This window comes from Poecilia reticulata, chromosome 9 (assembly GCF_904066995.2).
Source record: "Poecilia reticulata chromosome 9, P_reticulata-male-v2, whole genome shotgun sequence".
Classification (NCBI taxonomy): Eukaryota; Metazoa; Chordata; class Actinopteri; order Cyprinodontiformes; family Poeciliidae; genus Poecilia; species Poecilia reticulata.
This window is the reverse complement of record NC_088838.1, coordinates 1,238,968-1,266,536: the sequence shown is the minus strand read 5'-3', so window position 1 is coordinate 1,266,536 and position 27,569 is coordinate 1,238,968. Positions and strand designations below refer to the sequence as shown.

At 40.5% G+C, this 27,569-nt stretch overlaps 1 protein-coding gene across 2 annotated transcripts in view; it reads left to right on the top strand.

Annotated features, from left to right (window-relative positions):
* zfr (zinc finger RNA binding protein) overlaps positions 1–27,569 on the top strand; it is an 88,346-nt gene that overhangs the window by 15,830 nt on the left and 44,947 nt on the right. For both annotated transcript variants that reach the window (XM_008419283.3, XM_008419284.3), the window contains exons 6-14: positions 1,626–1,864; positions 2,990–3,190; positions 3,295–3,595; positions 7,835–8,028; positions 8,127–8,246; positions 19,353–19,498; positions 23,978–24,143; positions 25,807–26,009; positions 26,224–26,374. In XM_008419283.3, the coding sequence (XP_008417505.1) occupies positions 1,626–1,864; positions 2,990–3,190; positions 3,295–3,595; positions 7,835–8,028; positions 8,127–8,246; positions 19,353–19,498; positions 23,978–24,143; positions 25,807–26,009; positions 26,224–26,374 (1,721 nt within the window). The remainder of the gene's footprint in view (positions 1–1,625; positions 1,865–2,989; positions 3,191–3,294; positions 3,596–7,834; positions 8,029–8,126; positions 8,247–19,352; positions 19,499–23,977; positions 24,144–25,806; positions 26,010–26,223; positions 26,375–27,569) is intronic.

Genomic DNA, 27,569 nt, shown 5'->3' with positions numbered 1-27,569 from the left:
TCTCTGACCTGGTTTTCCACAGCCATAAGACCCTAAGAAAGAGACTGTCAGGGACCACACTGTGCTATGGCTGCACCTCATCAGGAAAACATGCAAGTGGGATATTTAAAGACTGTTGCACCGATGATAATGATTCTGATTAACTTGCCTTTTCTTGTCTTATGTTTTTATTTGATGGGTTCCATCAAGGCAGTTTGATTGTTGCTCTCACTGAGGTCATCATCTCAATCACTAAAGTGGACATCAAATCTGGGTATCAAACTCAGTGAGAGTTGATTAAAGAGGCCAAATCTAAAATTGTTGGCATGATGACAGGAAGTTAAGGCGTTAAAACATAATATGCAATGGGTGTTTTTTTATATTTTTGGACAATTGGAATATTTCACATACTTATTATTTGGATGACTCTGATTTTATATATTCTATGACTCTACATTTAGCTCAAGGGAAATGTGTATTTAAATTTACAAAGCTTTGTTGAGTGCAGTAGTTTTTGTAGTTTTACACTGTTATATAAACTGCACACAGACTACTTTTCATTGTGTCAGTGTCATTTTGTCAGTGTTGTCCTATAAAAAAATTACTTAAACATCTGCAGAAATGTTAGGGGTATACTCACTTTTGTGATGCACTGTATATTCAGGGCATTGGAACCTGTTGGTTTAAAAAAAAAAAAAAAAAGCAAATGTATTGGAAACGGTACTGTTTTCCAGCTTTCTGTCAGTAGCTGTTTCAAATTTCAGTATAATCAAAAAATTTAAATTCTTCTAGATTCTAATTTAAATCAAAATGAATGGAAACTGAGGTCTTCATCTCTCTCTACTTTAGCGCATAACTTTATGCCGCATCCCCTCGACTGAGCATCCAAACGGTGAAGTGCAGCTGGAAGTTAAAAAATTGCAAAGATTCTTGTGAATGGTCCAACAATAAGATCTAAAGCATGGTACTAACTGCTTCAGAGTTTGAGTAACATTGCAACCGTGGCAAAGCATCTTAAAGCCGAAAACTCAAAACTGAGGAAAGCTGCTGTATCACCAGTAATGAGATAGAAAACATGCTAGGTGGCATAAACCCACTTTATCGCAATCACATATTTTTCTGATATCATGCAGGCTTAGATGAGTCTGAGTAGTTTTTGAAATTAACACAACTGAATCTCAGTTATACATGTCAAACTATGAAACCAGTACAACCAACTCTCTGTCACATATTCCTGTTTCTGAATACGTGCTGAGATAACAAATTGGTTCTACCACTAATTTTAATAATTATCAGTTTTTTTTTTTTTTTTTAAATAGCATTAAATCTCCAAATTTACCTTCAGCATTTTTCTTACTACTGCTATTGGTTCCGAAATTTTACCATCACGGCAATGTTAAGAGGTAGTTTTGGTATATGATTTGACTTCATTGTATCAAAATAGGAACAAATTGGAATGAATGTAATTAAATTGGAGTCTGTATTCTAGAATCTGAATTGATTTTATATTTTTCTGTAAATGACTGGTGAAATGCTTAGATGTGACATTTGGAATGAATTTGTGTATTCAAAAGAAACAAAAGCATTGAATCCTACAGCAAACGAAAAGACTACAAGATTTGTTTTTTTTGTTTTTTTTTGACTAGGAACATCGTACTCGGGCTACGAAGCAGCTGTGTACTCGGCAGCCTCCAGCTACTACCAGCAGCAGCAGCAGCAGCAGAAGCAGGCAGTTGCAGCAGTGGCAGCAACAGCTGCCTGGTCAGGAAACACTTTCCCAAAGAAACCCGCATTCCAGAGTAAGCAGCTTCGACCCAAGCAGCCACCCAAACCGACTCAGATACACTACTGTGATGTCTGCAAGATCAGCTGTGCTGGCCCACAGGTAAGCTCACTGAAAGCAGACTGTAATGGTTGCCACGACATAGAACATGGACAAGAAACTCTCAACTTTGCAGCACAGATTTATTTTTTCTCTTACAAGCCTCCTTATATTCCCTTTTTGCGCTGCTTACAATAGTCAACCTAGATTTGTTAAAGGAGTGGGCTTGTGTAGCTTAAACAGATTTTTAAAATCAATTTTTTTTAAATTTGTTGCAGTGTTAGTTCACTCGGTGTTCCTAAGTGCCCAAGTAGAAGGCAGTTGGACTTTTTAAATGGTTTTTTGAATGTATTTCGCCTCTGATCCAAAAGGCTTTTTTAGTTATGAAAATGATTGGAAGTAACAGGTGTAAAACTTGAATAATCACACAATAATGACAATGTGACAATAGTGACTTTGATGGTCACTAATGGAGCAATTGGAAAATGGGAGTGGATGTTAGAAAATTAAATCTCATCCTCAGGCAACATCCTCTGTTTAATGTCTGAAGCACTTAGGTGACTGAGAAGCTACTCCACTTGGTGTTATCTGTCAAAAAGACCAGAGTTGATGAAATACAGAATGTCAATAGGTTGAGCTGATGTTTGAGTTTAGAAGGCTTATTTTATTTACAACAAAATAAAAAAAAATATTTCATATAGAGGTACTTATTCACACACCTTGAAAGTCCTTGTATTTGAGGCCTATTTCATGAGTTTATTTTTAAGATAATTCTGTCGAAGCATGTTTGAATGTCTGACTTTTATTTGTTTATTTTCATAGAAGTTTTATTTATCATTACCTTTGTCGGATTCAAGTTTTGTGTAACCACTGTGGGTTTTTCTTCCATTAACCAAGGGTACCGATAATTTTGTCCACATGTATATCCCTTGTGGGATTTACACGTGGATTTACTGACATTGATGCTCTGAAGGAACAAACTGTGGAGAAAGTAGTAAAAATAAAATTTTTGATGATGCTGTGAGTTTTATTAACATTAATTGAAATTTATTGATACATTGATAAATCAAATCTCTGGTCACATTAAAAACTTTTAACAATAAGTGCACATACCTAGTTAACAGTGTTGTCAATATGTCAATGCAAAAAAAAAAAAAATCCCCTTCCTTTTCTCCATCCCACCATTAGACTTATAAAGAGCATTTGGAAGGCCAGAAGCATAAGAAGAAGGAAGCAGCACTGAAAGTGTCGCAGAGCAGCAGCAGCAGCGCTGCAGGAGGGGTGCTGGCCCGGAACGCTCAGAACCAGCTTCGCTGTGAACTTTGTGATGTTTCGTGCACCGGAGCTGACGCTTATGCCGCCCATATTCGAGGAGCCAAGCACCAGAAGGTTTGGATGTCGGGACATAAACCAACACTGTGTCTACTTGGAACTTGGAGAAGGTTTCACACAGACTTTCATTTCTCATTTCAAATGCTGAATTCTTCTTGCAGGTTGTGAAACTTCATACCAAACTTGGAAAGCCCATTCCTTCCACAGAGCCTAGTATGATCGCTCAGACATCAGCCTCTAGTGCTTCTGCTACTGGCAAGACCTCCCTTAGCAGTTCCAGCACTTCCAGCTCTTTGTGTCCGTCTTCCAACTCTTCCTCCAGCACTAGCGCCCCCTATCTGAAAACTGTCAATATAACCAGCAGCACTGTGGTTACCAAGAATCCATCGGCCAGCAGTCTCTCTGTTGCCTGTTCTGCAGCACCTGGCAAGAAAGTCAACACTCCGAAGATTAATTTTGTTGGTTAGTAAACTTTCTTTATTTTGCCTTTAATTATACCATACCAACTTTATTTATAAAGCTCTTTAAAAACAACCACAACTGATACAAAGTGCTGTACATTAAAACACAACATAACAATAATAAAAAAAATAAAAACTCTTACAGTTTAAAAACAAAACATACAATTTAAAACTAGATCCCGCTGGTGTTGAAAGTCAAGTAAAATAAATGGGTTTTAAGACGAACTTTAAAAGTAAAAAGTATAAAATATAGTATAAAAGTATAAAATATTTACACTACAGGAGAATCAATGAATATAGATTCCATTTCCTTTAAAACAATGTTTGTGTAGAAAAGTTAGACGTAAAACAATATAAAACTAGACAAATTGCTGTTCCTTGCAAAAAAGCTGTGTGAATTTGAATCTGTTGTATGAACACACTAGAAGATGAAGAAAGAGACAAAGCTGAACATATTCTATATTAGCGGTTCTCAACGTGGGCGGTACCGCCCCCCAGGGGGCGTTCAGAGGACGGCAGGGGGCGTGGTGGACATTTTTTACAAAGGGGGCGCTGGGATGCCTTTGGGGGGCGTTTGGTCGAAGGTAAACTTTACACCTTAAATGCACAACAATACCAGTTTAGACTTTGAGCAACTTGGTAAAACTGTATTGTGTAACATTAAATCATGCTTGGCTGCAACTGTATCGATGGCAGCTCTTCTTCTATTCAGTGTTTGTAGCTTCTGTTAGCTTCTTGGCACAGCTCCGTTCTCCTGCTACTGGTAGCTAAAATCATGATACCCTCACTGTGTATCCCTCTGAAAAATGAACCCATTTAAATAAAGAAATCCCTCCATGGGATTTCTTTATTTAAATGGCTTACGATGGAGAGCGTTCATTTTATAGCGTTAACACCGGTAAGTGGTCCGGTATGAAACGGGTGTGATAGAACAACACAGCACTTTTAAATTACAATAATCAGAATGCAGAAATTGTCTCCGTTGTTATAAAAGGTTTATGTCAATCTGCCTTCCCATCGATACGCTTCCCGGCCGCCCTGCACCTTTGGGGCTTAAAAAAAAAAAAAGACATTCACATTGCGCAAAACTCTGAAAGAGGAGAAGCTGGACATAAAACGGAGCGACGAACTAGATGTGAATTATGGCATAAAAAGAGAATCCGACGCTGAACAGTGAAAAAAATCAGCACATGACGATTAGGCGGTGCAACAGTTGATGAGTGAAAATTACTGATGGTCAATAAATGATAAAATAAATGTAGCAACAGGAAAGAAACTAAAGTGGACATAGCAATAAACCAAGAGAGGATAATACTAATCAAATGAAACTAAATGGAAATGAATGAAGAACAAAATGCAAGAATAAACTAAGAAACTAAAGTAAATACAGAGGAATAAACTGGTATGGCAAGACCTTTTGAGCAATACTTAATACAGAGGACAGAATGGCAAAAACAGACACTATTTCCAGATAAAAGGTAAAATAATATTGTAGTGCCATGGGTTTGTTGAGACCACATCTAGTACTGAGAATAAATATGTCTTACAGACCATAACAGTAAAGAACTGATCACTTATTTATGTTTTAATTAGATTTGATATATTTATTTCTTCAATATTATTTTTCATGTCAGTGTTAATGTCATGAGGCTGATGACTCATGACACTTTCAATTTGACTCATTAGGATTTGATTAAGAACCACATTTGTTCTTTGTAATTTCTGTCCAGTAAAACTTTTAATCTATAATCAATAGACAGGTCTATATCAATATATAATCCATGTTTCTGTCTCATATTTGTATGGTATTAAAAGGACCTGGAACTTTTGTTTTTCCACTGAAAGCTCTGGTTTGCACAATAAATGCCATGTGGGTGAAGTTTTATGAATGATACTCTGATGTCCCATTCTCCTGAAGGCAGCACAGAGCTGCACCACCAGAAACTGACAAACACAGAAGAGAAGAAGAGTTATGATTAATGTAGTTACAGTTCTATCCATGTTTTAATGTTGCAGAGCTCAGTCATTTTGCAAATAGTTCAAAGTTTAAACTGGCATGTTGAACATCTTTTATCTGGTCATTTTGTGGAATATTTAACAACTAGAAAATGGCACAAAATAAGAATATTTTTTCCACTCTTATTGGCCTACCAATTTTAACTTGAATGTTCATTGCATTTTTCATAGACGCCTGTGAAAATAATTTCTATTCCCATGATTTTTTGTTCTCTGGGAAATAATTTTTGATGATAAATACAGAAATAAGCATATAAATCAAAACATCTACAATAGTGATAGTAATATTAATAATAAAATAATGGTCAGTGGAAAGTAGACTACAAATTCTTTGGTGGGGGGCGGTGAGGGACCTGGATAAAGGCTAGGGGGGCGCTGGGCCGAAAAAGGTTGAGAAACACTGTTCTATATGGAGCCCAAAGAAGTGGTGACATGCCTGCGGTCAGGGCGTGAAAAAAACCTGTAAAACAATAACTTATATTTCTTCAAAGCAGACATCCGTGGCTATGTTTTGATGTAGAAATAATTTTTGTACAGTGTGATATGTACAAATGTCAAAAACGAACTCTAGTTCGTCAGTTACTAGAGTTCACACTGACAGATGAAGAATTCCTTCATTGGATTACGTTGTTAAACTTAAAACATCCAAAAATGAGCAGAAAACTTCAATTGTGATTTTTAGGAAGAAAAAAAACACAGGAGATATCAAAAAGCTGAATCATTTGAAGATAGCTTAACATCTTGTGACCTGCTTGAAAAAATTGAATTTCTAAGATGAGGTAGGCAAAAGTAGCAAGCTGTTGAAGACCACAAACCTTTCTTCTGAATTGTGTGCAATTATGGAGAATTTCAATGAAGCAGAAATTTGCATAAAAGTAAAAATATTTTAAAAGTATATAAATGCTAAAATTACCACAAGACGTAGCACAAATCTCCAGAAGAGGCTTGAATATTTTGATTTAAGAAATTAAAAATGTAGCGAGAATTTTAAGAAGTGAGAATGCATTCTTCTTAAGGCCCTGCATACTTAACGCGAAGTGCTGAAATCGGCTTTCATTGACATAGCTATGTGACAAAAACTGCGTCATTTTGTTCGCAGAGAATCATCTTCCTTAAGTCAACACCATGCCCGGGTCAAACTATTTCAACAGCGCTCTGTGCAAAGTGTTCTGTGATTGGTTAGAAGTTTGTTGCTGTGCAACTGCACAAACGAAAGACCCGGGAGGGCAATACGGAATATTTATGGGAAAATGCTAATATGTGAGCTCAGCGGGAAAGTGGGATACAAAAACTGCAGTTTCCCTGCCAAAATGGGAGACTTGACAGGTATGCCTTGCCCACCTAGTTATATCTTTTGTATCCTTGTTAACAGGATTTGACACCTTTGACACATCTACCAGCTATGTACCGTCACGATGCACTCCACCACCCGTTTGTTGCGACCGGGATGATATGAAATTTATTGTGCGCTTCGTCCGTAAAGCTACACTACACTATAAGCATCAACTACTCAGCTGCCTGCCGTGTTCAGTCTATCTGCTTACCTGTATAAATACTCCTGCAGCGCTCTTCCAGCGGTTCGCTCTGAACCAGCAGCTCCCAGAGGAGAAAAGCTGCCGTAGTCCAGGCATTGCTCCAGTCATTTAAGGATGCTTACTGGTCCCCCAAAAACAATGAAAACCCGGGCATAATTACCAATCATTTTCATCAATCACCCTATAATATCCCCGCGGCCGAACTTGAAAATTGGACTGTATGCTGCTAACACTTAGCTTTCGTCAACAACTCATAGGCGGAAGTGAGAGCGCTGCGCAGCATATAATATCCCGGCCGGAACAAAGTGCGCTAAATAATAAAAAATAAATTAACGAAGCTTCAAGGCAGATGAATTTTCCTCGAGGAAGTTTAATAATCGAGGTACTCAAATCATTCGAGGAATTGTTTCAGCCCTAATGTACACTTGTCCTGCCTCCTAATTATTTGAAATAATCCAGAAAAGGTCTGACTGAGCTGGTTCAAAATGTTCTGCTTCCCAATACGTGTGCCTTTCATCATTTCAGTAAATTCATAATAATTTATGGAGATTCCATTTCCAACAACAATTCTGTATAAACACAACTAATATAAAGAAGTGTAATTACGTACATTTTAAAAATATTTATGTTTTTGCATTGGATTCAGGTTTGGATGTTCAGTTTCATATTTGATGTTTTGTCAATTTCAGCTGGAAGTAAATTACAGACGACAGGAAAGATAGAGGAGATAAGAGAAGAAATCAAAGGCGATACTTGTAAGCCGGTTGCGCCCTCTCCTACTTCCCCAGATGCTAAGGCTGATCTCTGTGATTCTCTGTCCACATCGGCACTTATTGCTTTGCAGAGCGACGTCCAACCTGTTGGTCATGACTATGTGGAAGAAGTAGGTGTTTATAAACAAATGCTTATGCATAACCAACCTATGCTTTTGGTTTATATCTGCCTTGGCTCAGAGTGGATTTTGTGAACGTTTTCTTGCAGGTCAGAAATGATGAAGGCAAAGTTATTCGCTTTCACTGCAAGCTGTGTGAATGTAGCTTCAACGATCCCAATGCAAAGGAAATGCACCTGAAGGGTCGGAGACATCGCCTCCAGTATAAGGTTAGTGGCTGGTTAACTTTGCTGCAATGACATTTTCCTTCAATCTCTGCAAAATCCTGGAGAATTACAATTGAACTCAATGTATGAAGATGATTAAGGACTACATAGGCATTGCATACTGACAGATTAAAACTAGTTTGTTCACATCAAACAAATGATAAGAACAGTAAATTAAGTTACTGGAACAGCTGAGCCATACGTCCCAAAACATTGAGTGACATGCCTGCCTCAAAGTATCGTCAGATCACAGCAGGGTATCCCCCAGAAAACTTGAGGCCGGTGGTCGGGGTGCCGAGGTGGGACGCCGGGGTGGTCCATTGTGTTTTCATATTAAAATGTTGAGTAGACGGGAAAAGTAAAAACATTACGGGGTACTTGTATGTTACTGGAAAACATCACAAGTGAAATGCTATCTAAACCCACAACTTGTCTTAAAAACATCAAATCAAAAAATACAATTAAAATGAATAGGAATTATTTGCACTTCTGTTTAATCCAAATTAAGTCAGCGGCTCCATCAAGGCTTAGCCCAGGGCTTCAGGGACCCAGGGCTAATATTTTAACACAGACCACAGGTACAAATGAAACATTTGTTTGAGATTATCAATGCTGCTAAATTTGACATAATCGTTTCAGCATATAATAAATGAAAATATTTTAAATTAACATTTAAATGTAAGATTTGAAGGAGCAGTCATATTTACTTTGTATAAGTTCAAAGAACAATATTCATAGTTAGTTTTGTTACCATAGCTATACTCTGATGCTATGAGTTTAATCTTTTAGTTTGAGCTCTGTTTGTTCACAAATACAAATTAGTAAACTGCAATTATAACTGGTTGCTTTTTAGGTTGGCCAATTTAACTACTCTTCCAGATTTCACTAAATCTAACACAGAAGTTGTTAGAGGTGCTGATGTTTTTAGCAGCAAGATGGGCCCCAAAGTCAAATTCTGCTCATGGCCTCATACAGCCTTGGACTGGCCCTGTATGATGAGTTAAATCCGCTGCAGCATTCAATTCATTTAATTGAATGCTGCTAATGTGGCTTTAGTAGCTCTTCCATTTCGTTTCTGTTGAGTTTTGAATAAACTACCTTGAGCGACTTAATTATTAGTTGCTCAAGGTTATGGGACGAGTTTTTCTGATCTCCACAAAGCCGCGTGCATGAACTCTGGCTGATTAAGTAGACAAATCATTTGATACAGTTTGATGCATCGTGTAACCGGAAAAGATAATACGGGAGGGGGGAGTGTGTGTGTATGTATGTATTAGAGATGTGCCGATCAGATTTTTTCCTACCGATGCCGATCACCCATGAGGGCTGATCACTGATACCGATCACATAATTATTTTTATTTTTTTTATCATAAACACTACTAGGTCACATTATGTGGAAAAAGGAACCATGAATTCACCTTAATTTAGACAAAAACCTGTCTTTAATAACTTTTTCCAAGAAGAAAACTAAACAAAACAGGCATTCTGCAAATTGTACTGCTATAGGTAATACTATCTTTAACAGACTGATAACATATCAAGGCTCTGAAGAGGCTAAATAATGCAAAGAGCCAAAATAAAACCTCTCAACATTGCCAAAAAAATTCAAATATAAAACTTAACATTCAAAGGCAAATACAGGATCCATTACAATAAACAATCCAGAGTTACTGAATGAAACCTTCCTGATAGCATGGCGGCTAGCTGATTACTGCTAGTTCTGAGTGGCTGTTTCTGACTGAGCGGAATAATTATGCAGAGCAGGGAGGAGATCAATTATTTTTTTAGAGATTTGTTTCATCAAAAGTTTTAATACCTATGTAAAATTTATTTTTTTAGGTTAGATGATGCAGCTTTAAACGGGTTCGGTGTGAGAGTCACTACCAGGTGGAGCAGAAGCGGCGCTCCGTCTGTGAAATATTACTACCTGTAGCGCGTAGCAGCGGTTCAACAGCGAGAGCAGAACCAGCGTCTTACATCGCAGCTCGAAGACTTAAATAATTTTGTGGGTTATTTGTTTAGCTTTCTGACCGTCATGCTAATCCGGGTGAGTGTTTGTAGCTGTGCTCTGCTTTACCTATTAAATGATCCTCCATATGTCTTTTTTACAGTGAACCTCGATGTAGCCAAACTCCGTCAAGTATGGCATTGTTTTTATGTCGTATTAGCTTCGTTGTGTTGATGCATTTTGACGTGCTTCAATTTTCCGCCACAACATGCAAACTTCCCCATTCATTCAGTGCGTTATAGTTCCACATCGCTTAGGATTTGTTGCTGTGCGTTTGCGCAGAGTGAAGGAAAGAGGAGACCAGCTGCACAGGCAGGCTGAGAAATGAGATGCAGATGATCGGTATCGGCAACAAGAGCCAATGATCACAGATCATGCACTTTTTCACAAAAATCGGCCGATTATGATAGGTGACAGATCGATCGGCACACCTCTAGTGTATGTGTATATATATATATATATATATATATATATATATATATATATACACACACACTAGAGGTGTGCCGATGTATATATATATGTATGCATGTGGATATATATGTATATGTGTGTATTTACACGCCTGATCAAAATCTTAAGACTAGTTAAAAAACTGCAAGAATTTGTATTTTGCACTACTGAATCTTAAGAAGGTTCTAAGTAGAGCTTCACAATGTTAAAAGAAGAAATCGGTGTAAGAGACAAACTTTTGAGCGGGGAATTAATTGAAAACTGCATTTACACTCAAACATGATTTTTTTCAGCTGATCAAAACTTTAAGACCATAGCTCAAAAAAACCCCCCAGAAAACCCCCCAAAACAGAAATCAAAGTGCCAAAAAAAGGACTTGGTAATGAGTAGCTCCACCATTCTTGTTGATGACGTCAAACAATGGTTTAGGCATGATTGATGCCAGTGTTTCCAGGAGGCTAGTGGGAACGTTGCTCCAAGTGTTGAAGATGGCTTCACGAAGGGCATCCACTGTCTGATGAACTGATGCCATCTTTGTAAACTTCCCTTGCCATCCATCCCCAAATGTTCTCAATTGGTTTTAGATCAGGGGAACATGCAGGATGGTCCAAAAGAGTGATGTTAGTCTCTTGGAAGAACTCCTTTGTCAGGCGGGCATTGTGAACTGCAGTATTGTTCTGTTGAAAAACCCAATCATTATCACACATACGAGGGCCCTCAGTCATGAGGGATGCCCACTGCAACATCTCCACATAGCCAGCTGCTGCTTGACACCCCTGCACAACCTGAAGCTCCATTGTTCCATTGAAGGAAAACGCACCCCAAATCATGAGGGCGCCCCCACCACTCTGCCGTGTAGAAAACATCTCAGGTGGGATCTCCTTGCCTTGCCAGTAACGTTGGAAGCATCAGGACCATCAAGGTTAAATTTTTTCTCATCAGAGAAGACAACTTTCTTCCACCTTTCAATGTCCCATGTTTGGTGCACCCTTGCAAAGTCCAAACAGGCAATTTTGTGACGTTGAAGAAGACGTGGCCTTTGAAGACGTTTTTTGTTTCTGAAGCCCTTCTCTCGCAGATGCCGTCTGATGGTTATTGGGCTGCAGTCAGCACCAGTAATGGCCTTAATTTGGGTAGAGGATTGTCCCGTGTCTTGACGGACAGGCAATTGGATCCTTCGGCTCAGAGCTCGTGACATTTTTTTGGGTCTACCACTTGACTTTTTTGTTCCATAACCCTCAGGATCATTTAAAAAATGCAAAATGACTGTCTTACTGCATCCAACCTCAGCAGCGATGGCACGTTGCGAGAGGCCTGGCTTATGCAGCTCAATAATCCTACCACGTTCAAAGTCAGTGAGCTTTTTTGCTTTTGCCATCAGGAGGTCTTGACGGTGTAAAGACTTGACAGAAAATGACATGGATTCCAGATTTTTGCACAGCTTTTGGATTTGAAAGACTATGGTCTTAAACTTTAGATCAGCTGAAAAAAATCATGTTTGAGTGTAAATGCAGTTTTCAGAAAATTCCCTGCTCAAAACGTCTTGTCTCTTGCGCTTATTTTTTCCTTAACATTGTGAAGCTAGAACCTTCTTAAGATCCAATAGTGCAAAATGCTAATTCTTGCAATTTTTTTAACTGGTCTTAAGATTTTGATCAGGAAATAAAGGGAACACTCGAATAACACATCCTAGATCTGAATGAATGAAATATTCTCATTGAATACTTTATTCTGTACAAAGTTGAATGTGCTGACAACAAAATCACACAAAAATCATCAATGGAAATCAAATTTATTAACCAATGGAGGCCTGGATTTGGAGCCTCACACAAAATTAAAGTGAAAAAACACACTACAGGCTGATCCAACTTTAATGTAATGTCCTTAAAACAAGTCAAAATGAGGCTCAGTATTGTGTGGGGCCTCCATGTGCCTGTATGACCTCCCTACAACGCCTGGGCATGCTCCTGATGAGGTGGCGGATGGTCTCCTGAGGGATCTCCTCCCAGACCTGGACTAAAGCATCCGCCAACTCCTGGACAGTCTGTAGTGCAACGTGACGTTGGTGGATGGAGCGAGACATGATGTCCCAGATGTGCTCAATCGGATTCGAGTCTGGGGAATGGGCGGGCCAGTCCATAGCTTCAATGCCTTCATCTTGCAGGAACTGCTGACACACTCCAGCCACATGAGGTCTAGCATGGTCCTGCATTAGGAGGAACCCAGGGCCAACCGCACCAGCATATGGTCTCACAAGGGGTCTGAGGATCTCATCTCGGTACCTAATGGCAGTCAGGCTACCTCTGGTGAGCACATGGAGGGCTGTGCGGCCCTCCAAAGAAATGCCACCCCACACCATTACTGACCCACTGCCAAACCGGTCATGCTGAAGGATGTTGCAGGCAGCAGACCACTCTCCACGGCGTCTCCAGACTCTGTAACGTCTGTCACATGTGCTCAGTGTGAACCTGCTTTCATCTGTGAAGAGCACAAGGCGCCAGTGGCGAATTTGCTAATCCTGGTGTTCTCTGGCAAATGCCAAGCGTCCTGCACGGTGTTGGGCTGTGAGCACAACCCCCATCTGTGGACGTCAGGCCCTCATACCATCCTCATGGAGTCGGTTTCTAACTGTTTGTGCAGACACGTGGACATTTGTGGCCTGCTGGAGGTCATTTTGCAGGGCTCTGGCAGTGCTCCTCCTGTTCCTTCTTGCACAAAGGCGGAGGTGTAGCGGTCCTGCTGCTGGGTTGTTGCCCTCCTACGGCCTCCTCCATGTCTCCTGGTGTACTGGCCTGTCTCCTGGTAGCGCCTCCAGCCTCTGGACACTACGCTGACAGACACAGCAAACCTTCTTGCCACAGCTCGCATTGATGTGCCATCCTGGATGAGCTGCACTACCTGAGCCACTTGTGTGGGTTGTAGAGTCCGTCTCATGCTACCACGAGTGTGAAAGCACCACCAACATTCAAAACTGACCAAAACATCAGCCAGACAGCATAGGTACTGAGAAGTAGTCTGTGGTCCCCACCTGTAGAACCTCTTTTATTGAGTGTGTCTTGCTAATTGCCAATAATTTCCATCTGTTGTCTATTCCATTTGCACAACAGCAGGGGAAATTGTCAATCAGTGTTGCTTCCTAAGTGGACAGTTTGATTTCACAGAAGTTTGATTTACTTGGAGTTATATTGTGTTGTTTAAGTGTTCCCTTTATTTTTTTGAGCAGTGTATATATATATATATATATATATATATATATATATATATATAATATATATATATGTGTGTGTGTGTGTCTGTATCATTGGTTCTTAACCTTTTTTGAGGTACAGAACCCACCAGTTTCATATGCGCATTCACTGAACCCTTCTGCAGTGAAAAATAAAATGATTTTTTTCCCCCAAATTCAAGACATAATATTGTCCAAACTAGAGTCTAGAGCCAAGATCACTAAGTCTTCTTAAAAGGTAGAGTCTATGAGAACAGTTCTTCAGAATATAGTCAGTATTTTCAGCAAAGTTGAGCTGACTGTCCAGGAACGACCCAAGGTATTTAAAATTTGCCACAGTTTCAACAGGTTGGCCATCGAGAGAAACTGGGACCACTTTAAGGTCTTGATTAGATCATTTAATTAGCTCTACATTCTTAAGAGAATGAAAAATTAATAATAAATAACAAAGACTGCGGTATTCTGATTTAGTGATGTACAAAATGGTACAAATGATTCTCTTCAGCTGTTGCTAAACTGTTTAGCTGAAGTTAAATTATGGATGGAAAAAAACTGTCTTCACCTCAATGAAAGCAAAACTCAAGTTCTATTATTTGGTCAAAAACTTCAGACTACAAATCCAGCTCAGATTCTTGGTTCCAGAGGTCAAGATTCTTAGACCTCTGCTAGGAATCTTGGTTTCACTTTTGACAGCTCTTTAAAGTTAGATAAACAAGTTAGTTCTGTCATTAAATCGAATTTCTACCACCTTCGACTTTTAGCAAAAGTTAAATCTTCTGTTTGAAGGACTTATCCATGACTTCATAACGACTCGTCTGCATTACTGCAACGCTTTATATAGAGGGATGGATAAATCACAGACTCGGCGACTTCAAATGATCCAGAATGCAGCAGCACGGCTTCTCACAGGAACCAGGAAGCATGACCATACAAGGCCAACTCTGGCATCTTTACACTGGCTGCCTGTCTTTTATCGAATAGATTTTAAGATTCTTTTGTTAACTTATAAAGTTTTAAATGGGTTAGCCCCCCCTTATCTTCGGGACCTTTTAAAATTCCGGTCTGTGTCCAGAACTTTACGATCAAATAATCAGTTATTACTGACAGTTCCTCAGACTCGACTTAAGAGGAAAGGAGATCGAACTTTTTCTGTTGCTGCTCCTGTTCGTGATCTTGTTCACGAATGAGGGAAGAAGGGAGCAGGAGATCGACAGGCGGATTGGGGCAGCGTCTGCCGTGAAGCGGACGCTGTACCGGTCCGTCGTGGTGAAGAGAGAGCTGAGTCAAAAAGCAAAGCTCTCGATTTACCGGTTGATCTACGTTCCCACCCTCATATATGGTCTCATGACCATATATGCTTTGGGTCATGACCGAAAGAACGAGATCCCGGATACAAGCGGCCAAAATGGGTTTCCTTCGCAGGGTGGCTGGGCTCTCCCTTAGGGTGAGAAGCTCGGTCATCCGGGAGGGACTCAGAGTAGAGCCGCTGCTCCTCCACGTCAAGAGGAGCCAGTTAAGGTGGCTCGTTATCTGGTAAGGATGCCTCCTGGACGCCTCCCTGGTGAGCCATTCCGGGCACGTCCCACCGGGAGGAGGCCTTGGGGAAGACCCAGGACACGCTGGAGGGACTATCTCTCGGCTGGCCTGGGAACGCCTTGGGATTCCCCCGGAGGAGCTGGAAGAAGTGGCTGGGGAGAGGGAAGTCTGGGCCTTCCTTCTGAAGCTGCTGCCCCTGTTTTATGGAATGACTTACCTTTCCAGATTAGATCTGCCCACATCCTGGATCATTTTAAATTGCTTCTTAAAACTCATTTTTACTCTTTGGCATTTAATTGATGTATTGTTTTGTGCTCTGTTTTGGCAATTTTGTTGTCGTTCTTGTACAGCACTTTCGTGCAGTTTTATACCCGTTTTAAAGTGCTATATAAATAAATTTGACATTGACATATTAGTTGTTACCACCCCCACGCCACTAGAGGCAGTAGCAGGCCCTAAAAGATGCGACTAAAGAGCAGATTTAGAAGTACACCGAAAGCTACAGAATTTGGTAAAAACGGTGAGCTTTGCTGAATTAAAGACACAAGTTCAAATCCATGATGAGAGTGGAACTCATTCAATCAGTGCTCCGCCGCAGCACTGATTGGCTAAGCAATGTAACATGATCCTCTGCATTGAGTGATAGCAAAATGGGGCGCGTCATCACGACACAAGTGTGTCTTTACCTCCGCGGCATAGGCTCAGTCGAACCCCTGAGACCGACTCATCGAACCCCTGGGGTTCGATCGGACCCAGGTTAAGAACCACTGGTCTATATACATATGTGTATATACAGTATGTGTATGTGTGTGTATGTATGTATGTATGTATATATATATATACTTACAGTCATGGCCAAAAGTTTTGAGAATGACACACATATATTTTCACATGATCTGCTACCCTCTGGTTTTCATGTATGTAAGATGTTTTCATCACATACAGAAATACAATTGCAATCATGTTATGAGTAACAAAAGCTTTTATTGACAGTTAGAATGGGTTAAAGCAGCAAGTCAATATTTGCAGTGTTGACCTCTCCTCTTCAGGACCTCTGAAATTCTCCCTGGCATGCTCTCAATCAACTTCTTGGCCAAATCCTGACTGATAGCAGTTCATTCTTGCACAATCAATGCTTACATTTTGTCAGAATTCCTAGGTTTTTGTTTGTCCACCCATCTCTTGATGATTGACCACAAGTTTTCAATGGGATTAAGATCTGGGGAGTTTACAGGCCATGGACCCAAAATCTCTGTTTTGTTCCCTGAGCCAGTTAGTTATAACCTTTGCTTTATGGCAAGGTGCTCCATCATGCTGGAAAAGGCATTGTTCATTACCAAACTGCTCTTGGACGGTTGGGAGAAGTTGCTTTCAGAGGACATTGTGGTATCATTCTTTATTCATGGCTGTGTTTTTAGGGAGCCAACTCCCTTGGCTGAGAAGCAACCCCACACATGAATGGTTTCAGGATACTTTACAGTTGGCATGAGACGAGACTGGTGGTAGCGCTCACCTCGTCTTCTCCGAACAAGCTGTTTTCCAGATGTCCAAAACAATCGGAAAGGGGATTCATCAGAGAAAATGACTTTACCCCAGTCCTCAGCAGTCCACTCCCTATACCTTTTGCAGAATATCAGTCTGTCCCTGATGTTTTTCCTGGAGAGAAGTGGCTTCTTTGCTGCCCTCTTTGAGACCAGGCCTTGCTCCAAGAGTCTCCGCCTCAGTGTGTGCAGTTGCACTCACACCTGCCTGCTGCCATTTCTGAGCAAGCTCTGCACTGCTGGTAGCCCGATCCCGCAGCTGAAACACTTTTAAGAGACGGTCCTGGTACTTCTTGGGCGCCCTGGAGCCTTTTTGGCAACAATGGAACCTCTCTCCTTGAAGTTTCTTGATGATGCGATAGATTGTTGACTGAGGTGAATCTTTCTAGCTGCTCTTCCCTGTTAGGCCATTTTTGTGCAGTGCAATGATGACTTCACGTGTTTCTTTAGAGATAACCATGGTCCACAGAAGAGAAACAATGATGCCAAGCACCAACCTCTTTAAAGTGTCCAGTGGTGTCATTCTTACTTAATCATGACAGATTGATCTTCAGCCCTGTCCTCATCACACCCACACCACAAGCTTTTCAGCAGATGGAAGCATGAAGTGCTCCAAAACCTCCTGATAGCTGCTGCATTGACCCTGCCCTTGATAGAACACAGTGGACCAACACCAGCAGCTCCCCAGACCATCACTGACTGTGGGTACTTGACACTGGACATCTAGCACTTTGGCATATCCTTCTCCCCAGTCTTCCTCCAGACTCTGGCACCTTGATTTCTGAATGACATACAAAATTTACTTTCATCCGAAAAAAGTACTTTGGACCACTGAGTAACAGTCCAGTGCTGCTTCTCTGTAGTCCAGGTCAGGCGCTTCTGCCACTGTTTCTGGTTCAAAAGTGGCTTCACCTGGGAAATGCTTCACCTGTAGCCCATTTCCTGCACACACCTGTGCAAGGTGGATCTGGATGTTTCTACTCCAGACTCAGTCCACTGCTTCCACAGGTCCCCAAGGTCTGGAATCGGACCTTCTCCACAATCTTCCTCAGGGTCCGGTCACCTCTTCTCATTGTGCAGCGTCTTCTGCCACACTTTTTCCTTCCCACAGACTTCCCACTGAGGTGCCTTGATACAACACTCTGCGAACAGCCTATTCGTTCAGAAATTTATTTCTGTGTCTTACCCTCTTGCTTGAGGGCGTCAATGATGGCCTTCTGGACAGCAGTCAGGTCAGCAGTCTGACCCATGATTGCAGTTTTGAATAATGAACCAGGCTGGGAGTTTTTAAAAGCCTCAGGAATCTTTTGCAGGTGTTTAGAGTTACTTCGTTGATTCAGATGATGAGGTTAACGGCTCGTTCAGAGAACCTTTTAATGATATGCTAATTTTTTGAGATAGGAATTTTGGGTTTTCATGAGCTGTATGCCAAAATCCTCAGTATTAAATCAATAAAAGAACTGAAATATTTCAGTTGGTGTGCAATGAATCTAAAGTATATGCCAATTTTATTTTTATCATTACACTATGAAAATAATAAACTTTATCACAATATGCTAATTTTTTGAGAAGGACTTGTACATATATACATATATACAGTGATCCCTCGTTTTTCGTGGGGGTTGCGTTCCAAACATAACCCGCGATAAGTGAAATCCGCGAAGTAGAGTTACCTTTAGGTTTTACAATTATTATACAACATAATTGAAACCAAAGAACAAAACCTGTTTTCAGGTCAGCGGATGTGCGTGTTCATCAATTGGGCCTTAATGTGATCTGGAGTCGTGTCATTAAAGTGTCTCCTCCAAGCTGCCCCGCGAGATTCACAGCTGTATCTACAACAGAGCAATGGATCTCTTCAAGCGAGCCTCCGGTCGGGTTTTGCTCTGATTCTGGACAGTTTTTTTCGGTAGGCATTCAAAGTTTGTTTTCATCTCCTGAATGGCCAGTCTGTATTACTTATATTTAAATACTGTAACATTATTGGCACACAGGTAGAGCAGAACCGCAGAGACTGTTTAGCCAATCAGGACGCAGAACACAATGCACTGTGGAAAAAAACTGCACAAAAAAAATTCCGCGAAGCAGCGAGACCGCGAAAGGTGAACCGTGTTATAGCGAGGGTTCACTGTGTGTGTGTGTGTGTGTGTGTGTGTGTGTGTGTGTGTGTGTGTGTGTGTGTGTGTGTGTGTGTGTGTGTGTGTGTGTGTGTGTGTGTGTGTGTGTGTGTGTGTGTGTATATGTATATATATATATAAACAGCGTGAAGGTGAGTGTGAAAGCATAGTTTACTGGGGGAAACTGCACAGCATTAACTTTTTTTTTTTTTTTTTCTTTTTGTAGAAGAAGGTAAATCCTGATCTGCAGGTAGAGGTCAAGCCCAGCATCCGAGCCCGAAAGATTCAAGAAGAAAAGATGAGAAAACAGATGCAGAAAGAAGAGTACTGGAGAAGAAGAGAAGAGGAGGAGCGCTGGAGGATTGAAATGAGGTACGGATTTGTACTGCATTGGCTATGAAACTTACTACATGCACATCATTGCACTTCACTTAGGTCTGAGCAATATAGCCTAAAATCAATGTCATGACATCTTTAGCAGTTCACCTCAGTGATGATAAATGAATAACACAAGCCTTGAGTTGACAGAGTAATAAAATTATGACAGCCCCACGACAGCTGATCCATATCACCATATCAGCCTGTCGTGATATGGATTGTTTACCATATACATCGGTAAACTGTAAACGGTGCATTCCACCTCTCACTGGTTTGGGCAGCACCATGAGACGAGTGCTATGACACGAGAGTCTCCAGGCTGTTGCTATACCATAATGATGGTGCCAGATACACTGCAAAGTCCATATCTCCTATTGCTGGGTTGCAGATGACGTAGTGCTGATGTCACGCAATGCAGATGGGGGTCAGAAAGTAAATTCAGCTCGTTTACTTCTGGTGCTCCAGCTTCAAAATGCCTAAAGTCTGTTTCATGTATAGATGTTCCAACCGTTCTAATAGAAAGATAAACGTTATTTTCATGTTCTGAAGGTAGTTGGTCACCAGGGAGTTGATTTTAAAGAAAAAACTTACCAAAGAAATGTCTTCTGGACCAGAGTTTCTCAAATTTACAGATTGAATGAATCAGCAGGTTCGCCTTGGCATGACTCTTCTTAACGGTCACGTAGCAAACCTCACTTCATTTAAGCCACCTGCCTCTGACTTCCCAGAGGATCCACCACTCTGCGTTTTTGAGGTCTGAGACCGGGGTCCAGATATTATCTTTACACCCGTCTTCCACCAGAATGTGTCTGGCCCCCGGCACTGCTACACAGGACATTATGTTTTCATGAAAACACAAACAACCTCAAAAAAAGGTTGAAAAACACTGGCCTAGAGGAACCTCAGACTGACGAACTATCGGCTACCAACTCACTTAAACTAGCTCTTTTAAATACCAAATCTCTCTGTGCTAACGCTCTATTAATGAATGATTTCATCACTGTGCATAATATTGAGGTTACGTTTCTGACAGAAACATGGTTGAATAACAATAATGAACCAACCGTACTCATATCAGTGCCTCCTAACTACAATTTTTAAAATGAGGATAGAAAACATAAAAAAAGAAGGAGGCGTGGCTTCAATATTTAGGAATACTATAAATTGTAGTAAAATCTCTTTGGGTCATTTCACCTCTTTGAATATCTGGGTATTTAGGTAAAAGGCCACAAACGAATTTTGACACTAACTTTATACAAAACTCCAACATACATGGAAAATTTCTTTACTGGCCCGAATGAGCTTGTATCTCTCATATGCATTGATTATAATGGTTTAATGATTGTTTTTTGAATTCAACATTCATGTTGACAACCCCAAGACAGAGGGGCAAGAAAGCTCTTTAATATATTTGAGAATTTTGGTCTAACACAACATGTCAAACAAGCAACACACACTCAAGGACACACACTGACCTGGTTATGAGTAAGGGTGTGAATATTTCCAATGTCTCTAACTGATGTCGCCCTGTCCGATCACTTTCTGTTATCTTTGAAGGTTCTTTATCCGTTAACCCACTTAGATAAGCAGCTATTATCACAAAACGTTCTTTCACAGAACATACAGCAGAAACATTTAATCAAATCTACTCTTCTTACTTGCCCGTTAGCTGTAATGATGTAGATAAATTGGTAGATGATTTTCAGTCTAAAGTTTCAGATATCATTGATTACATCGCCCCCATTAAAGTGAAGGTTGTGTCTCGGAGGAAGAAATCTCCATGGACAAATGCACAGACAGTATCTGCAAGACAACTCTGCTGTAGGGCCGAACAAAAACTCCACGTAACTATCACTGTGGAGTGATAGTTACGTAGTCTTTCTAAAACATGCAAGAGAGGCTTTCTTTGCAGATGTCATGAACAAAAACATTAACAAAGCTCGAGCTTTATTTGCAACAGTTGACACTCACAAACCCTCCTATGACGTCACCACCTGAATTTCAATAGTATGTAGCCTGCAACAAGTTTTCAGCTTTTTTTCCAGAGAAAATCAAAAAAATCAGAGGATTAATCTGCACATCCACTCTAAAGCCGGTACCTATGCTGTGCCCAAACAAAACAAATACAGGAAAAATGACCCAATTTCAACTGCTTAATTATGAAACCCTAGAAGAAATTATAAGTCAATTAAGCTCAAGTTCCTGCTGTCTGGATGTCCTACCCACACATTTCTTTAAGTCCTGGCTGTCATTAATGATCTCATCCAAATAGTAAACTTATCGCTCTCATCAGGTGTTTTCCCCTTTGAAAATAGCAGTTATCAAACCACTGATAAAAAAAGAACCATCTGGACAAATCAGTACTGCAGAATTGCAGGTCGACCTCCGACCTCCCATTCATCAGCAAAGTTATTGAAAAAGCTGCCTCTGACTATTTAAACAATTAAATAGCTTCCTAACGATAACCAACCGCTTTTACTCCTTCCAGTATGGTTTTCGTGCTCACCACAGGACAAAGACTGGCCTAGTCAAAGTGTTCAATGATATCCTTAGAAATAACGGACTGTGGGAGAACCACAGTGCTGGTTCTGTTCGACCTCGGTGCAGCTTTTGACACTGTTTTACCGATTCGACTTGAGAGTTGGGTCAGACTCTCTGGTCCAGTGCTCAACTAGTTTGAATTTTTCATAAAGAACAGGGATTTCTTTGTTTCAATTGGAAACTTCTCATCAGAGAGGTCAGAGGTCACATGTGGTGTACTACATGGTTCAATCCTAGGACCCCTCTTATTCAATATTTAAATGCTCCCACTGGCTCAGGTTTTAACGGGAATTAAGATTAGCTATCATTATGTGGATGATACACAGCTCTACATTACGATGTCACCAGGTGACTCTGAACCCATGCAATCACTGAACAAATGCTTAGAACAGATAAATGTGTGGATGTGCCAAAACTTTCTCTAGCGGAACAGAAACAAAGCTGGAGTTGCTATTTTTGGACCTAAAGAGGAACGATCTAGAGTTATAGATCTAGAGTCAAAGCACAGCTTCAGTTCTTACAACTAAAACCTAGTGATCAGGCCCGAAACCTGGGAGTAGTGATGAACTCTGACCTGAACCTTCAGAACCACATTAAGACAGTCACAAAGTCGGCCTTCTATCACCTGAAGGACATCTTCAGGATTAGAGGACTAATGTCTCAGCACAATCTAGAGAAACTCATCCATGTGTTTATCTTTAGTCACATTGATTACTGCAACAGTGTCTTCACAGGTCTACCTACAAAAAAATCAAACAGCTGCAGCTGATCCAGAACGCTGCTGCTCGCGTTTTCACTAAAACCAGGAAGATAGAGCACCTAACACCAGTTTTAAAGTCCCTACACTGGCTCCCTGTAGCTCAAAGAATAGACTTTAAAATACTGTTTGTTTATAAATCACTGAACAACTTGGCACCACAATGCATTAAAGATCTGCTGCTGTTGTACCAACCCTCCAGGTCGTTTGGTCCTGGTCTTCTCTGCAGTCCCACAACCAGAACCAAACGAGGAGAAGCAGCATTCAGCTTCTATGCACCACAAATCTGGAACAAACTTCCGGAAAACTGTAAAACAGCTGAAACACTGACTTCCTTTAAATCTCAACTAAAAACCCAACTGTTTAGAGTTCTATTTGAAACGTAATCAATTTAATGATGGCACTTGACTTAATGTAATGTTTTGATTGAGTATGTTGCATGACTGTGTTTTTGTGTTGGTAAAACACTTTGAAATGCCTTGCTGCTGAAATGTGCTATACAAATAAAAATTTATTTGATTTTTGATGTGTGCGTGCATGTGTGTGTGCATGTGTGTATTTAATGTGTGTGTCTATTGCTTGCTAGGACAAGCAACAGACTGTTTAGATGCATGTCAATCAGAGTAACAGAATCACAAAAATTAGTCTTTGGGAAAACATGGGATTGTTTTATAGCCAATGTGTGTCTCTTTCTGTAGACGTATCATAAGTCCGGCTCACGTCCTCAAACTTTAATAAGTCCCATTCTTAGTTGTATGACAGAATGCGGTGAATCCCCGTTTTACCCATCTTCTATATTTGTGGTCTATTGATGGTGGAAGGAAACGCGGGTGGATTTTAATCTCCACAAACAGATACTTCTATCCGTTTGTGGAGATTAAACTTTTTAATGACCTTTACCCACTTTTTTAAAGAGAAACTTAAACATAGTTTGTAAGTGGTATGTCCGGGGCAGCCCAGAACAGACTGTATAGGGAAGTCCAACAAGGAAAGCTTAATGTCCTTCCATTTAGCCTCATATCCTGTGTTACAACCAGCACACTTGAGGTCTATGTTGGGCAGATAAATAATTTTTGGGGGGGATCGGGGAGGCTCTTTTATAAAGCCTAATGGTGTTTGTCTGAATGAATGTGAATGCAGTGAAAAGAATACAAATAACATATAGTCATTTACAGGCGGTATGAAGAAGACATGTACTGGAGACGTATGGAGGAGGAGCAGCATCACTGGGATGATCGGCGTCGAATGCCTGATGGGGGGTACATACAGGGGCCCCCGGGTCCTCCTGGCCTTCTAGGAGTCCGACCAGGTCTACCAGGTCTGCAGCCACAGGGTCCCATGGTGGGTCTCCATAAATTATTCTGCTTTGTATTTTACACTCAAGTGAAACCACAATGCAGCATTTGCTTTACTGTCCAGTTGAACCATCGGAGAAAAGTGAAATCACATAAGTGAATTTATTAAAATAAAGCATTTTTCAAATTTCATCTATTTGCTAAATAAATGTAAAACAAAATAATTTGACAGTCAAACTGTTGTTGTGGAAAGGGTTACAAAACGATTTCTAACATTTTGGGAGATCAGCAAACCAAAGTGAAGTCATAATCCACATCCAAAGAAAACACACATCCAAAGAAAACACACATCCTTCCCATGACAATGGAAGACACTCCAAGACGGCTCTTGTACAGAGCTGGTCTTTGATTCTGCTACAAAGCCTGAGAATGACTTGAAAGTTGTTTTTGCACAAATTGACCTGGATTGTGGAACACTTTGGTTTCTTGTTGTCCAGTTCCTTCTGTAAGTGTTTGTAAAGCAAGCAATCTGAGGACAAGCTTTGCTCTTAACTAAATCATTAAGAAAAACCTCAATTCATCCTTCAGATCAGCATTAAAACCCTGAAATATTTGATTATTGGTCTGCAAGATAACTTCCTGGTCTTGCAGACCAGGAAGTTGTGTGATTATGCATGTTCAGGTCACTGCAGATTCAGCTCACAATTTTAGCACAATCATTTAATTTTATTGTTTGTATTCATTTATTCGGTACCACAGTTGGTGTGTGTTGTTTCTTTTTCTTTCCATTGCAGAGACACTGTTTCGTGCATTTCTCTGCTTGTTGTGTGATTACACAAAGTGGATTCTCTTTGAGCTTGTTATTATTATTATTATTATTATTATTTGAACAAAATGGAAAAAAGCAAATATGTTGCTATTATCTTAAAACTTATGGGTAAAAATGGAATATGATGAGACAAACATAGAGTCTCCCATTCCTTTGACCCAGAGATCTGGAAGATGTCTCCTCTCTGCCCCCCACCCCCAATCCCTCACCTCCAGACAATGCACCAATCAATAGTTGACTCCAAACCAGCACCGGGTGGCCGGCCCGATTGGAACCACAGCTCTCGGGACTCTGGATCGGAGCGGGACTGGGCTGGAAGTGTTAACGTCAGTTTTGGGTTCGAAGCCAGGCCAGGCCAGGCCCTGCAGTTCAAAAGGGGCTAAATGTTTGAAGTGGTCTAGTCCAGTGTTTCTCAACCTTGATCCTCACCGTCCCCTGCTCTGCATGTTTTAGAAGTGCCTCTATTCCAGAACAGCTGATTCAAATCATTGCATGACCATCAAGTACTGCAGAAACCTGTTAATCACCCAGAGGTACAATTCAGGTGTGTGGCAGAAGGGAAACACCTAAAACATGCAGAACAGTGGGGCGGTGAGGACCAGGGTTGAGAAACACTGGTCTAGTCAAAGTCTAGGCTTGTGTGCAATTCGGTGACGGAATATTTTTGCTGAGTATGAATATCTTTTTGCCGAATGTTGGAGTAATGCGTTTCTCCAACATGGCTGAATCAAGGGTGTACTCACTCATTCCAGGAAAATCCAAAAGCAATTAATTGTTTCAGCCCTACTTTAGTGGACTTAAATGTATGAGAATAAACATTTATTTTGTGTAGCTATTTTTTTTGCAATTTAAATAATCGAATCTACTGTGTCCCTTTCAGCCGCCCCGTCGTCCAGATTCTTCTGATGACCGCTACATCATGACCAAGCATGCAGCCATTTACCCATCTGAAGATGAGCTCCAGTCCATTCAGAAGATTGTGTCAATTACAGAGCGAGCCCTAAAACTTGTCTCTGACATAATCACAGATCAGGAACACGACAAAGAGGACGATAAAGAGAAGAAGGAACCAGCCAAAGACAGGTGCGGCATTTGTCTTCGACACAAGTATTGTTCTTTGTCAGCCTGCTAAGACCAGGTCTCTGGTTCGACTCTGACCGTCATTGTCTAAAACTGGAGATGACTTTTTACTCCGCACTTTCAGTGTTACTCTTAAACAAATGCTAGTGTAACATTTAAGAGCTACTTGCTTTTTGTGCACATTTCCATTGCACATATTTCTTTCCCAACTCTCCAGAGTGCTGAAGGGTGTGATGAGGGTCGGTGTCCTAGCTAAAGGACTGCTTCTCCGTGGAGACAAGAACGTCAACCTAGTGCTGCTCTGCTCTGACAAGCCCACAGAAAGTCTGCTGGCCTGCATTGTGGAGCACCTCCCCAAACAGCTAACAGTACTGTTTACATACATGTCTCCCAAATGAATATGCTGAATCTTACAGAAATAATACATTTTATTTGTAAGTCCTTTTCTCGACACTCAAGGTCACCTTACACAATTAACATAAGAGACACAAAATTGAAATGCATAGTAAAATAAAGTACAAAATAAGATTTAAAAAGACAGTGCAATTGGAATCAAAGGGCATAGGCTACTTAAGTTCTGAGTTTGGATTTGAGTGTGGTAAAGAGTCTGTGTTACAGAGATCAGGTGGGAGTGAGTTCCAGAGTTTGGGAGCAATAAGGAGGCAGGCTCACAAATACGCTTATAAAAAAATTCTATACTCCAGCTTTTAGTTTATGTGTTCCTCTCCAATCAGTTTAATAAATAAACTCTCACTTTACCACATACATACCTGTCAAGCTTTGAGTTTGAGAATACGGGAAATGTCACCTGGAGTTGGGGGGCTTGATGGGGGACAGATGAACGCAAGTCCGGGGTAGTAAAAAACTGCATGAACGAAAGACCCGGGAGGGCATCACAGAATATTTATGGGAAAATGCTAATACGGGAGCACAGCGGGAAAGGAGGATATAAAAATGGTAGTTTCTCTGCCAAAACGGGAGACTTGACCGGTATGCCTTGCCCAGCCATTTATAGCTTTTGTGTCCTTGTTAACAACAGGATTTAATACCTTTGTTCGTCACACTCAGAAACTCATCTACCAGCTATGTATGTAATTGTGATTTTAGGAGAAAAAAAAACAAACACAGGAGATGTAAAAAAGCTGAATCATCTGAAGATAGCTTAACATCTTGTGACCTGCTTAAAAAAAGTTTGTTTCTGAGATGAGGTAGACAAAAGTAGCAAAATGTTGAAGACTACAAACTTTTCCTCTGAATTGTGTGCAATTATGAAGAATTTCAATGAAGCAGAAATTTGCATAAAAGTAAAAATATATTGTTGAAATGGGTTGGAGAATGTCAAAGTATTTAAGAAATGAAGAATGTAGTGAGAATTTTAAGAAGTGAGAATGCATTCTTCTTGGGGCCCAGCATACTTCATGCGAAGTGCTGAAATCGGCTTTCATTGACATAGCTATGTGACAAAAACTGCGTCTTTTTGTTCAGAGAATCATCTTCTTCCTGAAGTCGAAACCATGCCCGGGTCAAACTATTTCAACAACACTCTGTGCTAAGTGTTCTGTG